This window comes from Lytechinus variegatus, chromosome 15, assembly GCF_018143015.1.
Source record: "Lytechinus variegatus isolate NC3 chromosome 15, Lvar_3.0, whole genome shotgun sequence".
NCBI lineage: Eukaryota > Metazoa > Echinodermata > Echinoidea > Temnopleuroida > Toxopneustidae > Lytechinus > Lytechinus variegatus.
In genome coordinates, this window is record NC_054754.1 from 31135510 (window position 1) to 31153610 (window position 18101).

The 18101-nt window shown below is 36.0% G+C and overlaps 1 protein-coding gene across 9 annotated transcripts in view; it reads right to left on the bottom strand.

The window, feature by feature from the left end:
• Positions 1–999: 999 nt before the first annotated feature.
• LOC121428802 (bromodomain-containing protein 3-like) overlaps positions 1000–18101 on the bottom strand; it is a 43434-nt gene continuing 26332 nt past the window's right edge. For 8 of the 9 annotated variants that reach the window (XM_041625642.1, XM_041625639.1, XM_041625645.1 and 5 more), the window contains 9 exons: positions 13064–13125; positions 11706–11916; positions 11131–11283; positions 10382–10993; positions 9503–9594; positions 8547–8684; positions 7468–7559; positions 6057–6180; positions 1000–5647 (listed from right to left, as the gene is read on the bottom strand). In XM_041625642.1, coding sequence (XP_041481576.1) covers positions 5582–5647; positions 6057–6180; positions 7468–7559; positions 8547–8684; positions 9503–9594; positions 10382–10993; positions 11131–11283; positions 11706–11916; positions 13064–13125 — 1550 coding nt within the window. In that variant the 3' untranslated portion in view covers positions 1000–5581. The remainder of the gene's footprint in view (positions 5648–6056; positions 6181–7467; positions 7560–8546; positions 8685–9502; positions 9595–10381; positions 10994–11130; positions 11284–11705; positions 11917–13063; positions 13126–18101) is intronic. The other variant, XM_041625643.1, reaches the window with a different exon arrangement.

Below are 18101 nucleotides of genomic sequence, written 5' to 3' on the forward strand. Positions count from 1 at the left end.
CATGCATTTTATATTACATAACATATGGGGCAGCTGCTCGTTTATGACGTCACAAATCCAAAACTTTTAATAACTTTCTTACTCTTTAACGGATTTTCCTCAAACCCTCACCAATATTTTTTACTATTTTTTCTACTATTTTTACAACAAAGTTTTTTTCAGGGTGAACTTCCCCTTTAAGTATAGGAATTGAGTTCAGTGTCAATGGAGTTTGATTTCTATTGTGATTAGGAGAAATGACTTAAAATTCAAACTCAATATGAGTTTGATATTGTGGGAATGATAAAGACATGAAAATTGAATTAAGTCTGTCGTTGAAATCTCTAATCTGTGAGTTTAAATTAGATCAATCACAAATCTTTATAAAATAGATTCACGGGTGCCAATTCATGAACGTTGCCATCAATGCCACCATCTGCTTATACTATCACAAGCATCCTACCCAATCAAAACTGAGAAATTCACTTAGATAAAAAGTAAATGAAACCTGTCAATCAGGGATCCGTTGCAGAAAGATTTGCGTTTAAACGCAAGTCAAAAAATCAATCGCAAGTCCAAAATGCGCGCTGTTGATTGGTTGAAAATCAAGTTGCGCATGATTTTTAGAGTTGTGTTTGATTGCATCTCTTTCTGCAACGGGCCCCAGGGGCCTTTAATGAAAATGAGCTAAGGAACCTGTAGTAATTGATTGTAAAGACGATATGATCGATTGCAAACAATGAACAATGCAATCAATTCATCACTATGTTCTATTGATGCTCGTGTAAAAGGGTTCCTTGGCCCCGTAACACAAAGCCTAGCGATGAATAGTAAATATGACAGAACACTTCTGATTGGTTCCAAGTCAGTATTTTGCGCCAAATGCGCGTGTAACGTTGATCCTGATTGGTTGGATCATTTAGCGATTGATTGCTTATCTTTGTGTTACGGAGCCCTAGTCTCAGAATAAATGGCGAATTCTTTTGTAGATGCAGATAGCAAAAGAAAAGCAATTCAATGAATGAAAATCGTTAAGGAAAACAAATATGCTGAGGCTCATTAAACATGAAACGTGACAATGTGTAAGACTGAAATGATGCTGTCTTTCTACCAAGCGATGTCTTTGCCGTCTGTGCCTTGACAGAGGACATGATTGGAAAACAAGCATTTGATAAATCATTAATTATACAGAGATGCATATACACTGTAATTTGAAAATCCTATATGACTTGCCAATCTGTTGGTATGATACATTTTGTTTTCTTGTTGAAAATCTGATGTGTACTTAATTACCATCAATAAAGCTGACTAAGTAATTATGTACACTCTATTTGTATATACAATTTGTAAAGTATATATATATATATAAAATGAAACAATTCAACTGACAATGTCCAAACCCTTAGTATAATACATAACTGTTTACCAACACTTGGCTTGTGTATTTTTTTTTTAATTGTTGGCATCTGAAAAGCAAAAAATTGATATAACGTCGTTTTAAGAAAGACTACATCGACTAAATGATTGCAAAAATGGATAAGATGGTAAGCTGATGTTATGTTACAGAACGCAAAAATATCACAATTATTATACTACTAGACTGAAGAGAAAGATTGTTTTAAAAACATGCTACTCTTGAAACTGTTCATAGACAGCATATACACGTACTACAAGAGATTTTATAAATACATGACAAATGACAAGGTAATTATGCCACACAAATATCTTTTAAATACACACACATTTTTTTCTTGGGGTTTGGTTGATACCAACGCTAAGAATACAATCTCCCCAATATTGTCAACATCATTACAAAATAACTAAAGGTAATGTTTTTCCTCCTCTCCACCTTTTCAATCATCAATGTTCCTACGAATCAATCCTACTTCTTGTCCTTTCAAGCCGATCGGCAGAAATATGACTAAGGCTCTTTTCATGATTGCTACCATTGTGGGGGACTAGTTGCTCAACTATCGTACTGTTAAAAAAGATTTCATTTCTACTCCCTAATACTATACGTAAATACCAAAGAATCTAATCTCATAAATAGATCACTCTTGCACAGGAAATGTGAGAACCGTATGGCAAAGAAAATGTAGCAAGTTTAAAGCTAATGAGAAGAGAAAAATCAGAAAAGTCCAACTGCTTTGAAATTGAAGATGGTTAAATTAATAGGGTATACAATTTTCTATGTCTAAGCAAAACTCCTTCATAGGATAACACAGATAAGATCGTATTGCATAGATTATACAGGCGTATATCATTAATTTTACACAAGTCTGGATACTTAAAGCGAATACGAATTATCCTCGCATCATATATGATTAGAATTCTAACTTTAGAAGCTGTTCTTGAAATCAAGACGGATTGAACAAGAGAAAACAAAAATAATTTTCTCTGGGAGAAGAAATACTCTTGAAACTCAAAATTGCAATTACAAAAAAACAAAAGAAATTCATATACAATGAGTTTTCGTTATATTCTTTCAACGAGCAACAAATAGCATAAATATTTACAAGTACATTTGAGCAGTAATTCATCCTCTCTTTCATACAACAAAGATACATCCTTGTGAAAATAATGAAATGAAAACATTAATAAAATGTGCAAAAACTACTACAAAAAATCAATTCAGTACAACAGTTTTCAAACCCTAAGATGTATATACACACAAGTTTCATAATCGATCGACAAGAAGCTGTTATATATTATATATATATAACACAAAGTGGAAACGCAATTTGGAAGTTTATAACAAAATTCTGTACAATTCTCTAGGCATGGCCACCCTTTTCTTCCACCCCATCCGCACGATGCTATAAATATGAACAAATACTATACTCCCTAGCGTCATATCTTAATAAAATATTACACTGTCTATACAAGCCATAGAAGCTATTAGGCTGACACATAACTAATCAACTTTAAATATCTAGAGGCACCAAGTTATCTTTTTCTCATTCTCACATGTGACTCATTGCTTCAATGTTTAACTAACAATCAGCTTTCGTCCACACCACAACTGTCTATTTCACATATACATATACCTCCTTTACATTGATAAATACATACAAAGATAGACGATACAACAAATGTCATTTTAGTCAAGTTCATCCAATACCACCATTTATGAGTCCGATCTGTACACATTGGTCCAGGTCATGGACACCATACAAACATTCCGTCACTATCGGAACAAAAATACTTTTTGTATGAGAAAGATGATTGTATTTATACAGAAAAAGTAAGCAAGTCAATAGGTTTGACAATGCATGCTTCAATAAAATACAGATTTACTTTGACAACTTAATGAAAGAGTCAACAAATACCTGAAGTACAGTATTATAAATGGGGGTTGAAATAACCAATTAACTCAATATTTCATTTAAAACATCCCCCACAACACCATAGATTCTTTGATAGGATGCTAGGAATCTGGATGTTGCCTTGTCAAACAAGAAAGACGAAGCCACAGCCTTCCTTTGAATGAAGACCAATGGATGGTAGGCGTGGGTGTATCATTTGGTCTGCTAGAATGCTATTAAATTTGAAATACAAGGATTTATCATCCCTCTTCAATACCACCTCCAAGAACCATTTAATGATAATAGGCATTCATATAGCGCCATCTATCTAGAAATATTCTATTCCGAGGCACGATGCTATTATTATTATTACCTCAGCTTTAGCTCCAGCTGCTTTTCAGCGCTCATGCATTCAAGGAATTAATCATGCCGGGTACCCATTCACCTCACCTAGGTTGAGTGCAGCACAATGTGGATAAATTTCTTGCTGAAGGAAATTACGCCATGGCTGGGATTCGAACCCACAACCCTCTGTTTCAAAGTCAGAAGAGTAATCCACAGGGCCACAACGCTCCACGTTTGGCAGCAGATCTATATGACTGGTTACAGAAAGCATCAGATTAAAATAAAGTTGTCACTGGATAATACAACAATGTAAACAAAAAAGGGGTTATTTACCCACTTACAAATCTATAAGCCATGACTCTTGGAGCTGAAGAAATGTTCTGGTGAGGAGATTGTGGATGAACTGTCTCATAGTAATTTTAAATGATTATAATGCACCTAAGGATTTGTAAGTCACACATAGGGAACAAAGAAAGGCATGTATGGGACTATACAAATTTGAATAGAAATGGTTTTTAAACTAATTATACCTGTTTGCTATTGTTGTTACATCTTGTTACGCTATTGTCAATCAAAAATCCAAAGGGGCGGCAGCCAGAGAATTGTTAAACGCATTAACAACATAAGAAATAAAGTAAATACCATTATATATTCTCATTTGGTTGACTCTTGATAGTATACAAGTGGCAGAGAATATTTACAAGTTCTTCCTAGAAATATAGACAGGATTTTAGGTTTAATAGATACATGTAAGAGATAAACCATCCTTTTCCAACCTATGTATAACCACAAACTGAAGAGATAACGAGGAATTCCAAGTCTGGGTTGTTGTTTTTTTTTTACTTCCAAGGTTCCCTGATACGAGTTTCGAGTAATCTGTGAAGTTTGTGACCTTTGCTGATAGTGGCATTTGAAGCCTTGTACAATATGTACATACATACATGCCATATCTGATGGTAGTTTTAATAAATCTCATCTTCTACACGACATACAATATACACAAATCATTAAAAGAAACTCAATGCATACATTCATGTTATTGACTAAAGAAACACATGCCGGTGTGATAACCTCCGATGTAGACAACACCTAAATACTTACTAGCTAAACAAATAATGAACAAGAATTATCTACGGATTGCGAATGTATGATGTGCAGCAAATTTATGATATTAAAATGTCATGGCAACATAATGCTGCATCTCATTCCAATGGCACGGGCCAGGTAGGTATTGACAGACCTAGTGTTGCTGGTCTCAACAAGATAGTTGTCAAGTCAAAAAAGTAATTCTGCTACAGAGTATCTTCAAATGTTGAAGTGATGTTGGTCACATGTTCAAAGTACTACCACTGCAATGTTCTCCTAAAGAAGCCAGTGTCTTCAAGTCAAAGGCTATCCTGTGGCATAGGTTGTTCCTTGGTCACAAGATGTACCATTGTAATGTTCTTGTCTTGATATGATCTTCCTGTCAAGTCAGAAATCAAACCCAATGTTTTTAAGTTTGTTGCTGAAATACTTCATACAATTTACAAGAGACAGCAGTACAATGTTTGTATGAATGTTGCTTCAATGCCGCTCTCATGGCACAAGTGATCCTGCTTTATTTCTAATCATGAAGCGGCCAAGACATCGATCTGAAGCAACGGTTAGCTCTGCTACAACATCTCTTTGCTACATCACATCCTTTGAATGTTGTCACCATAATACCCGCAAGTCATAATACACACGGCGACAATGCTTCTTCAACATGTCCTCAACATTGCTCTCAAATCGGGATGATTCTGCAACGTTTCTTCATATCTTGCCACGATGTTGCCCTCAAGTCACAAGTGATGCTTCAACAACGTGTCTTCAAGAATCCCCTCAAACACTTCCCTAAAGTCGGTCATTCTGCAACAAACTTTCTACATAGGTTGCCAAGATGTTGCCACCATGATGTCCTGATGTTACTGTTACAATGTTTCTTCAAATGTTGCCATGATGTTGCTTTGTTGATTCATATCAATGTGATTAGCCATCTGGTGAAAAGAAAAGAAACAATCTCAAATTATCTGATTCCCATAGAACCCCCGTTCTGTCTAATCAAGTTAAACCTGAAAACATCCTGTTTTCAACACATTCTAAAAACAAATCATATTTGTAGCTTGGTTAATTAAGCCTAAAATCTTATAAAACACATGGGAAATGAAGATGGGAAAATGTGAATATACTGTTCAATTGCATCCACACATTTCATTTAATGTTACCAATTTTCCCAAATCTGACCAATTACTTTCAATCAATGCACTATTGCTTGAATCTTCTTAATCATCTGTAAAACAAATTACTATACATGGTTTATCATAAAATTACAATCGTTGTTCACGACGTAATTGATTTTATCTTTTATGTAACATGAACCTGAAGTAAAAACGAACAAATACTCACGGCTTCTCTTTTTCTTCTCTCTTGTTCCCGTAGTCTCTCTCTTTCTTTCATTGATTGCGTTCTCTTTGCCTCTACTTGTTGGGAATTCCTTGCTCTCTCCAATGCTTCATCTTCTTCCTTCTCCCTGTTTACAATCACACACACAAAAAAAGAACATATGAATTTAAATACTTATATATATGTATATAAATAGGTCTGATTGATATTTTGAAAAACAAAATGTAACAAATTGTGTTATCTTTATATTACGTCTGGAAAAAAGAACATATTACTGCAATCCCACAGAGCACATTTTCTATTTGTCCAAGGGTACTCAAATTACATGCTCTTGTAAAGAGTTAACAATTTCAATGAAAAATAATATACAAAGATTTCAAATTCACTTCATACATGTTTAAGATAGATCATAGTATAACAAACAAAAAGAGCATATTTTTTTCTGGGTATTTCTGTTGCTCCAATTTTAATTCCCTACTCTGTACCTGTGAATGAATATTCATTTCTTTTATTCATTAAAAAAAAAACACCTCAAAACATATTAATATAGGAGCACCTCGACCACCTAACAAGATGGATATGAACGTAATATACATACTTATCATTATAAAATGCATGTAGTAAAGCATAGTAACAATTATAATCATAATTGTTAAATTATGTGGTCTGTTACCGCTACTCAATGTATTTTCAATTCTGTGGTATACACTAACTTTGTCATACAAATGGTTACACAAATATTTTATTAGCATACAAACACAAAAGACAAATACGTTATTCCAATTAATTTGTGGCACTATCATCATATCAAAATGGCAAATAAATGTATTTCAGTATCAATTGTAACTTAGAAATGTTTTCCTCGTTAAAAATCCATTTCCACTCCTTCATGCATCTAGCAGACACGTTTTAGGCAGTGGATCATGTAAGCAGGGAAAATGAACACACAGAGCTCTTGAACCGCCCCACCCCCATTAACGGGGTGAAAGTACTTTTCATAATTTATTTCTAAGACATTATGATAGCCAGCACATGGGTATTCAATTAGGGTTTGGCTCCACCATGCCCCGTTTCATTGTTTCTGTGGTTCACCTCAACAAACATTTGCAGAGGGAGCAGGAGGGGCCAGACCACTTCATCGAGACGTTCAGAGGCACGTAAAGAAACAATGGAAAGGAAAACCAAGAAAAGGGGAAAAAAGCAACAAAAAGGGGGAAAGAAAGAGGCAGAAATAGAAAGACTGAGATAAACAGATTGAAAAAAGGGGGGCATGAAAAGAATGATATAGGCTATATTTAAGAAAAAAGAAAGGGGTATCGTAAATATTTGCAGTCAAATCAATATTCAGTCAATCATAAGAGAACAATTAAGACTTGTATCAGCTGATCTGGAATATGATGGGAAATGCACCAACCTTTGTCTTTCTCTTTCCTGTCTTGCTCGTTCCTGTTCCTGCAGGTGTTTCTGTTGTTTTCTCATCTCCTCCTGCTGTTTGATTTGACGAGCCTGAAGGAAAACACATGCAAAGATTATTGGCAAGAGCAAATGTGAATGGAATCATGCTAGTCTAAAGTTAATTGGCTTTATCATTATCATTATTGGAGTAGTCATTATCATCACTATCACCAGGCATTATCATGATGATCATCATCATTAACATCACCACCACCACAACCATCATCTTCTTCATCATCATCATCACCATCACCATCATCATCATCATCATCATCACCATCGTCGTCATCATCATCATCATCACCATCACCACCACCATTGAATCACCCTTATCATCATTACTATCAACCTACCAGCCTTGAAAGCCAAGAATGAAGGAAAACACATGCAAAGATTATTGGCAAGAGCAAATGTGAATGGAATCATGCTAGTTTAAAGTTAATTGGCTTTATCTTTATCATTATTGGAGTAGTCATCATCATCACTATCACCAGTCATTATCATGATGACCATCGTCATTAACACCACAACCATCATCTTCTTCATCATCATCATCATCATCATCATCATCATCACCATCACCATCGTCATCATCACCATCACCATCGTCGTCATCATCATCACCATCACCACCACCATTGAATCACCCTTATCATCATTACTATAAACCTACCAGCCTTGAAAGCCAAGAATTTTTTTTCCATAAGGAATACATTTTAAATCTATCAAATTTACTGAAATTGTTTTTTCTTTCCCCCAAAATAGGAATACAGTTATTCAATGAGGACTGTTCCAAGATCAATGTCAGTATATTGGAACCAAGATTGCCTTCCCTAGCTCCAAAGACAAATTAGAGTTTACAAACATGATCAACATGACATTATTGATAGCTTAACAACTGACTATATGCATCCCTGGACCATCTCCATTTTAAGTTTGGTGCTGTGCTGATGTAACATATGACCAACATCAACACCAAAGGGTCCCCCACTGTATCTACACACTGATGCATTGCCCTATATCAGGATTCTGTCTTACCCTCTCTTCCTTTTCTTTGGCTGCTTTCTTGAAGAGTTCAAAGCTTTGTGATGTCCTGGTGGGATTACTAGAAGGCTTGTTTGAAGACAGTGTGTTTGCCAGGTTTGACCATGAACCATGGTTTGCTAGCTTCATATCCTAATAACAAAATAAAACAAATAATAAAAATAGGTCCATTTATATAGCACAGCTTCTAGGTAAATATACTCTACTGCGATTAAAACATGGTGTCATATCATTACACTCGCTGTAGCTGAGATGCCATCTAAAGCATTCAGAGAATGAATCCCACCAATCACTAATGATCAATACAATAACAAGGTACAGGAGTAAACCAGGGGAGGGGGCACAAAGTCTAAAGGCTTCTTAGAAAAAATGATGCAACAATGCCTGCTTAATGTGCCAGAACATTCTGACAAAGACAAAAGTTAGGAAGGGTAAACTTGTGTGTGTAAACAATGTCTTGAGCCAAACTCTTCGTCTATCAGAAAGTTCTGGTGCCACTGATCTGAGTTAAGAATCAAGTATCAAACTTATTGAACATTTAATACCACACTATGTTAGATGCAGATTTGTTTTGTCCAAAATAGAGCCAACTAAAAACTGACAAAAAATATTGTTTTGATGTCACTTTATGTGACAAAGAGAACACATTTTGAAAGGACTGTTACTTCTGGGCAATTCCATAAAATATGTACGTACGACCCCATGTATATGAGAGCTTCATCAAATTTTCTGCGTCTGATTTCTGGTTCTTTTGACAGTATGTAATTCTCTAAAATTATCATGACTTGGTCAGTTTCTAAAGTGAAGTAAAACTTCAGAAAAATGGGGGTCAGATGTAAGAAAAGGTTGATTATTTTACAGAATTGCCCTTTAGTAATCATAAAGTTCAGAGGGTAGTGAACAATAAACTACTACATATGAATATACACAATCCACATGAAGATGATTACCTTCTTTTGTTTAGAGATAGCTTTCTGGTCCATTTTGGATAAACTTTCTGAGCTTCCACTTGGAGTCAAACCACCCTCTGGATGTGAAGAACCTGTGGAATGACAGAATGGATAATTCTAAACATCACCAGAAATGATGAGGACCATTCAATAATTTCTATGTGACGCAAAGACTACATAAACTGTAACTTCTTGAAATTTGTTTTGACTTGATTAGTCCGTTGGCAATGCTACATCTAGTGCTGCTGATTGTTTTGTTTTTGTCTTTTTTTAATCACACACAAATAAAATGAGCATGTTTAATATCTTGACAGTCTTTAGATATATTATTATCTCATTACTATATCCTATTACTCCGGCTTTAAACCTAGCTGCAGCACCTAGAGGATTTGATGAACTAATTCTGCCAGGTACTCAAAGACAAGAGTCACAGTGTTCCCAGCTTTTCAAAAAAACAAAATTCCCTGATGAAGTTAAAAAATTTCCTGATAATTATTCAAACCCATTCCCAGTTTCGCATGTTTTTTAAGTTGTTGCAGTGAATTACATGTACGTGTATTTTCAGTATAAAAACAATAGTGTAAAACTAATAAGTATCAACATAACCAGTCATTCAATGGATGTTGTTTTGATAGGCAAAAAATATAAGAGTCTGTCTGACTACCGTCCTTTCGACTTTTGGGCTGATCAAAATTCCCTGATTTTTCCCTCATTTGAGAAATTTTCCCCTGATTTTAGGTATTTAAAAAATAAAATTCCCTGAATTTTCCGACTGGAAAAAAGTAAAACAATTTTCTCTGCTTTCCCTGATGGGCTGGGAACCCTGAATCAGAACCACCAGACAACCACACTTCCAAGTCACAAGTTACAAAAACTCACCTGGTTTTCCGTTACTCTCTTCTGCCTTGAGTCCAGGGATAACAGGACTCGTAGACCGAGATTCTCCATCATCATCACCGACCATGAATGACACTGGATTATCCTCCACCTTGGGGACGATGGTTGGTTGTGGGGTTGAGGATGCCTGATCTGGTTTGACTGGTGGTGGCTGAGATGGTGGCGTTCCCGAGCGCTGAGCCGTTTTCTTGATGTCCGTCACTACTGGTCTCTGAGTTGCAGGGGAATGGGTTTTGGGGATATCTGTTGGTGGTGGTGGTTTGGACTGAGGCTTTGATGTTGTCTGTGGTTGTGGGGGTTGTTGGGAGTGGTGTGGAGGTTGCTGAGGTGGTGGTTGTTGTGGCAAGGTTTTGGTTGATGATGGTGGCGGAACGGCAGCTGCAGGTGGTGTTTGATTGGGAGCAGGTTTGGGTGGCTTTACTACTGGTTCGGGTTTGGGCTTAGGCACAGCTACCGGTGCAGGCTGAGGTGCTGCTGACGGTACCGTAGAGGGAACCACTGGTGTAGCTTTGGAAACAGGAGGTGGCTGGGACTGCGAAGGGGCAACCCCTTGTGGCTTGGTTTGTGGAAGAGTTGGTGATGGCAAAGGAAAAGCTGAGAATGGAAAAAGAAATGCAAATGGTGAAATTCCATGACACATTCGCTCTTGACCAATTGATTTGCAGGATTTCAGTAGATTTTCAAAGTAATTCAATTGATAACATGGTTTTTAAAAAGATTATACAACTCACCAGTACTGCCCTGTGTAGTAGTGTGTGGTGATGTGAGAGGACCCGGTGATGTCAGTGGTGAAGTCAGAACCTTTCGTTGATTCCTCTTTTGAAGAGGGGCTGCTTTGTTGCTAGGTCGGTCTGGTAAGGCTGGCAAGCTACTGTGTCTTGGTGCTGAACGGACAAGAGTTTAAAAATACATTTGAATAGATGTCTACTCCACTTTCAATAAGAATGGCTGCTGGTATCATAAAGATGGCACAAATGTGGGTGGATTTAGGATTTTTTTTAACAGATGTTTGGTAATCAGGTTGGTTTGAGATTGAAGATGCACTTAATCATGCACAGTGGTGGGAGGGGTAAATCTGGGGATGAATCCAGCCCGACCCCGTTCAACTGGGACAAAACCATATTTAAACTATGGACGGACTGATTGTTAGATTAATAAAACCTTCGTACATTTAATGAACTCAAAACAAATTAATAGTTATCTTCCCAACTCTAGACTAAGCTATGGCTTCAATATCAATTGCTTTGGTTTGAGTTCAGGCTTTTTATATCAGAATTTCTTCATGAGAGGGTGTATCTGAGTATACCTGGTATATGGTTCTGACCATTGGTCAGTCTTGATGAAGGAGGCTGTCCTGGAGGCAACTGACCAGGTGGACCAGATGGATGACCAGTGCTAGGTGGACCCTGTGAGAATGGACTAGGACCCGGTCCAGAACTCATTGGCGGTTGGGCACCGGGATGTAAACCAGCTGCTGTGGTGTTTGGAGGCGGAACAGGACCTGATGCTCTCCTCTGCTACACAAGGTCAAATACATGAATTATATATAATAAACTGCCTTTATGATGAATTTTGAGATATCTTCGGTTAATTTGTTACAATTCCCTTTAACTCAGTGTTGTCCACCCTTTTCTGCTTTTACATAATTGAATAAATAAATGTTGAAAGTAAACTTAATTTCTGATTTAGTTGAGAACCAAGAAATAAATGAAGAAAAGCAATAAAAAGGAAGCATGTTTTGATTCTTCTAATAGTTTAACAACAGAAGAAGGGGAACTAAAATGAACCTCAAACTATAATAAGGAACGAACTCTAATTCATTTTGAATTGATTTACATATAATTCTATGATACTGGTATATACATTTCCTTTACATTGATAACCCTCCCTCATGGTTTGCTTTATCAATTAAGATGGTTATGTACTCTTTGAGTTTATTCAATATTCAGCCAGTGGTATTCACATTTGATTATTTAAACATTAGGAATCTCATGCAATAAGAGCCTTATTGTCAAAATCGTACTATCAATGTACACATTCTATATTAAGGTCCTTTTGGCTCCAGGCTAACATTAATAATTATGTGAATACATGTTAATAACAGGACTACACTTCTATGTTTTACTTCATTAAATTTATCCACAAAACTTTAGTTATGCTATACATTATTGGGAATATGATGACATGAAAAAGAATTTATCTTTCTTTGAATGATACATACAAAAATTAAATATTTTAATCAGTTCTTCCTTACAGGAATCAAAAGATTAGGTGATCTTAACCCTGTTCTGTCAAGAATTGCCACAAGTGCCTTTGTAATTAATTAAAATGAATCTGAAGTTAGGGTTGAATACAACTCTATCTTTTCAATACAGAATCTCAAGTAAAAGAAGATTTGGATCAATCACACATCGTATATAACAGAGGGCCAGGGAGTGATTCACAAAGATTTCAAAGAATGTGACTTAAAACTGTACTTTCACGCACAGTAGAACACGATTGGTTAGATCACGCTCAGGGGGTGCAAGCTATCTTGTGTTCGTCAGTGAGATAACACATTAATTACTAAGGTGCTAAAAAAGTGAATAGAGGTTGTACTCAAAATCTTTGAGAAACAGCCCCCCCCCCACCCCCGATATATTGAAAGGTGAAAACATTAATTACCATTTCTTGTCGATTTACCGGAGGTGGAGCTTTGCCTCCCTTCTTCATCTTCTTTGGAGTACCTGTTAGGATAAAGATTGTCTATCAGAACCAGAAAGGGTGTAGGTAGGTTTATGAATTTTTTCAAATGGTAATTGGCACCAGGTTCCAATCCAGGGAGAAAAGGAGACATAATTTTTTTTGCCCCCCCCTTCTGGTAAATCCAGAATCCACCCCTGTTCACCCCGGAAGTTCAGGATGGAGATGGATTTTTGCATATTGCTGTAACACTATTTTTGGTTGAGCTGTGTAGCAAAATATGTACCAAACAACTAAAATTGCTTTACTCACTTAATCTGGTAGCGTTGTAACTGATCATGTTTTTTCTGATTGTTTTTTTTTGCCATAATTTAAACATTCATGATTTTTGAAATTTTTTATTGCATAATGGATGGATACTCATTTATATCATTATTACCCAGTAAGTGTTATTTTTTCACCTTGATTTTTTTATTTTTCTTTTCACAGATATTTGCTGTTTATTCAACAGTAAATATTTGATTGCATTGACTGCAGTGTACGATCAATCATACAATCATTCCACAAGCTTTTTTACAGAATATTATTTCATATTAGCTATTTGTAATGCTATGAACAATGAACTTTTGAATTGAATCAATTTTCATAATTGTAAGATGAATTATGCATAATGAACTAATTGAACTTTATTTATGATTTATCTTAAAGTAACTTACATATTTATGCTATTTCATTTCATTTTTGTTATTTCATCTCATTGTTTGCATGGCAGATTAATAATTGAACCCTTTTACTTATACTTGAAACTAAATACCGATATGGAGTCACGGTGCATGAAGCTATGTAAGCCACAATATATTTCAGTGTTCAGGAGAATAAAGGATGAATAATGTAATGGGTTTAGCAGTAGATCATGATTGATAAAAATGTGAAGATGAATCATTCTTGCTTGATGGAATTACATCATCTACAATCAGCCAGACCTCCACCATTTCCATGAATATGATAACCTACAATTAACATCTAGCCTTAAAATCCCAAGGTAATTGCTATTAGATTTTTTTTTACAATAAGTTGTTTTTAATAACTAGTTCAGGAAACAAACTCAAAGGCTCAAACCATATAAGAAATAAAAAGCAATGTGGGATGCAATCAATTCCCTCATTAGCATACTGCCCATGATGTACATCATATTTTTTGGAAAAATATACATGAATTTGAATTATTAAACTTTTCATCCAATTCTCATAAAATCAGCAGTGTTAAATTTTTTTCACTATTATCCTTATTTGTTAAAATCAACTTTTTGTGAGGATGGACTTGACATTCAAAGGGGTATCATCGACCACAATGAGAATTACTTTTTAAATGAATTTGCAACTACTACTCAATCTACTCAATAAGAACTAATTAATTTTATCTAATATTACACCAGGGGAGCGTTTCATGAAAGGACTTGTCGGACGTTTCATCCGACAAGTCCTGTTTTATCCGATAGTTATTATAGTAACAATGCTTCTCAACCAATCAGAATCCAGGAAAGTTGTCAGATCTGACAACTTGTCGGACGAAAATATTGATGAAACGCCCCCCAGGTGGGTGTTTCATGAAAGTTGTCAGCGCTGACTAAATTGTCAGTGCTGACTATTTTAGCGAAATCCTTGCTTTTGATTGGCTGAGAAGCACTGGCCTCTGACTGTTACTATGGTAACTGTCAGAGAAAGACAACGTGTTAGTGCTGATAACTTCCATGAAACAGTCCCCAGGATATCTCCAGATTGTTTTTCATCTGGTGTGCATACCCAACACAATCTTGTCGATTTTGTTCATGCTAAATTTTAGCTTCACTTGTTGAGTCACCAATATGCTTGATTCCATAAGAATTATTTGCTTATATGTTTCTTATTCACCTTGGGGCAACCGTTGATATTTCTTTGGTGAGCCCTGGCCCATGTAGATCCATTTTTACTCTCATTTTCTATTCTGGCCTTTTGAAACTTATTTGTAATCGATCATTGAATTTTCTTTTTAGTAGATAATTTTTTCTTATTGTTAAGGCTGTATAAATAAAATGCATTAGTGTGTTATAAACACCCTTGAAACTAGAATATGATCACTTGTCAGGGTTTTGTGGCACAGAGGCATCTGGAAGAATAGAACAAAACAGCCGAGTGAGGAGCTTGTATTCTGTAATTCAATTATAGATCTGTGACAAGCAGACTATGTAACAGGATATCTGGAGACATTTGAGTGAGAAATGTATCAAATAACATGCCACACATCAACAGGACAAAGGCAACTGTTGTCTCCTACATGTACTTCCGGCATTGTTTAGTTAAATAAGTGATTCATGTCCAATGTTTATGTCGTTAACATTATGCTCGACAGATGGTTTTGCGCTGCTTTGATTGCGTGCGTCTGAATTTTCAGGGATAGGTAAATTGTGACATCATTAATAATTCATTATTAGTTCTAACAAAACTTGACATCATTTTCTGGGAACTTCTAAATTTGAAAAGCGATATGATTTTATATTTTTGGCAAGTAATGCAAACATAATTATTCTTCTAAAAATGTTAATGCTTAATTTTTTTATTTACATTTTCTTGTGTGCACGTGTAACCCTTAATTCAGGCCAGTTAGATCATTTTATCCATTAACCCAATCTAGGGAGAGCCTTTCAGGCCCCATGCTTGGCAGGATGTCTGAATTGCAATTAGATTTCAGCATGTTGCAGGACTTTTTTTACTTCTTGTCCGATTCTTTTTAGACTTGGAAGTTGGATAAAAATTTATCCAATTATGCCTCACAGGCAATTTTATTGATAATCGTCCTTATGTAACATTACTACCTAATGCTTCTCATGCTTATCAACGTAAGATAGGAAGTGTACTTGTTTCTTTGCAAAGCCTTAACACTATGCTTAATGATTAGTTGCTGATGTGGTTTACGGTACACCATGTGGAGTGTTATAGAAGCAGTGGATAGAAGAAGAGAGGAAGTGGATAGGCGAGAAAGTGGAGATTTGAGAATAGAGTATTCTTTCTTGAGAATAGTCCTGAAAAGGACTGTAAACCAGAAGGAATGTTGAGTGAGAACAGCTTGAGTAGTAGAGCTGATGAGGAGGTGCTGGCTTGCGTCGGCGAGTAGAGATGATGAGTAGTAGAGAGACTCGACTTTTCGGACAGGTTGACTGTCCATCTTCAGGAGTGAAGACGACTCTCCTGAAGACGGACAGTCAACCTGTCCGAAACGTCGAGTCTCTCTACTACTCATCATCTCTACTCGCCGACGCAAGCCAGCACCTCCTCATCAGCTCTACTACTCAAGCTGTTCTCACTCAACATTCCTTCTGGTTTACAGTCCTTTTCAGGACTATTCTCAAGAAAGAATACTCTATTCTCAAATCTCCACTTTCTCGCCTATCCACTTCCTCTCTTCTTCTATCCACTGCTTCTATAACACTCCACATGGTGTACCGTAAACCACATCAGCAATTGTACATGCCACCATGCAAACCTTCAAACAACATCTAATGATTAGTTGTACAGTTGAATTGAATGCTTGATTGCACATGATCCTTGTAATAAAGCGCAAAAACCTATTATACGATCAAGTGCTTAGTTTTGCGGTCACGTCACATTTATGATACAATCCCAGAGCTGCCCACCTGAAAAAAAAACTGTTTCCGTATCTTAAAAGCTGAAAATCAGTATTTTCGTGAGCTTATCAGTATTTTGAAAGAACACATAAGACTGAAAGTTTGGAAAAAAGTATTTGCATGAAACCATCGTATTTTTCTCAATTTTCAGTTCCATTTACCGAAAATCAGTACTACTTGGCAGCTCAATTTAGGCCAGGCAATGTCAGATGCATATATATCTGCATATTCAAGAACCATACAGCACTTTTGTTATGTGTTGGTTTTCTGTTTTTGTGTGTGTCTTTTTACTCATCTTTTAATATATTTCTATTTTTAGTTTAAGGAACTAATGGCTTTATACCTGTGAAGATTATCTAGTAAATATACATGAATGCCAATCACTAAGAGAATGGAGTCTATTTTCAATTCAAAACTTAGCATTTTCACTCATTTCAGCGGTGCAAGTCTGTTTTACTAATTGGTAAGAGTGAAAATGTTCAAGCCCAAATACCCTTTCCAATATAAGGTCTAAAATGTGTAGTTGTCAGTGCATGTACATTTAATCAGCCATATAGCCTCAAGAGTAACTAGTATCTCTTGCTATTTTACTTGAACCAGGGTTCCAAGCTTTTCAAGAAAACAAAATTCCCTGATTTTTCCCTAATAAAGTTTACCTGATAATTTTTTAAACCCATTCCCAGTTTTGCATGTTTTCTAAGATAAAGCAGTAAATTACATGTATTTTCAGTATAAAAAACAATGATGTAAAACTAATTAGTACCACAATAACAGTCATTCAATGGATGTTGTTTTGATATTCAACAAAATTTAACATAGTCTGACTGACCAGCATGCTTCCGACTTTTGGGCTAATCAAAATTCTCAGATTTTCCCCTCATTTGAGACATTTTCCCCTGATTTGAGGTATTTTTAAAAATTGAATTCCCATATTTTTCCCTGACTGGAAAAAAGTAAAATAATTTTCCCTGATGGGCTAGGAACCTGTTGAACAGTATACAGACTTTATTGGTAGAGTTATTTAATTGGGAAGGACATTAAAGTAATCACTTTTGATACTTATTCTGAATTCATGCTTTACTTTCTCCAAATGTTCTCTTTTTCACATCCACACCAGCAACATCATCACATTATTTCTCAACATATCAGCACAGTACCATAATGTCATGCTCAGTTTCACAAGGATGTACAAGTAATGATACAGTATAACCTTTGAAAAGAGAATAATTCTGTTTCATATTAACCCTATCTAGACCGGGGTATTTTGAGAGTTCATATGGCCGGGGGGGGGGGGGGGGCCTCCCGGGCCCCCCCCATTGAGATCTCGGCCATTGAACATGCGATCGCGCCGAAAATTGG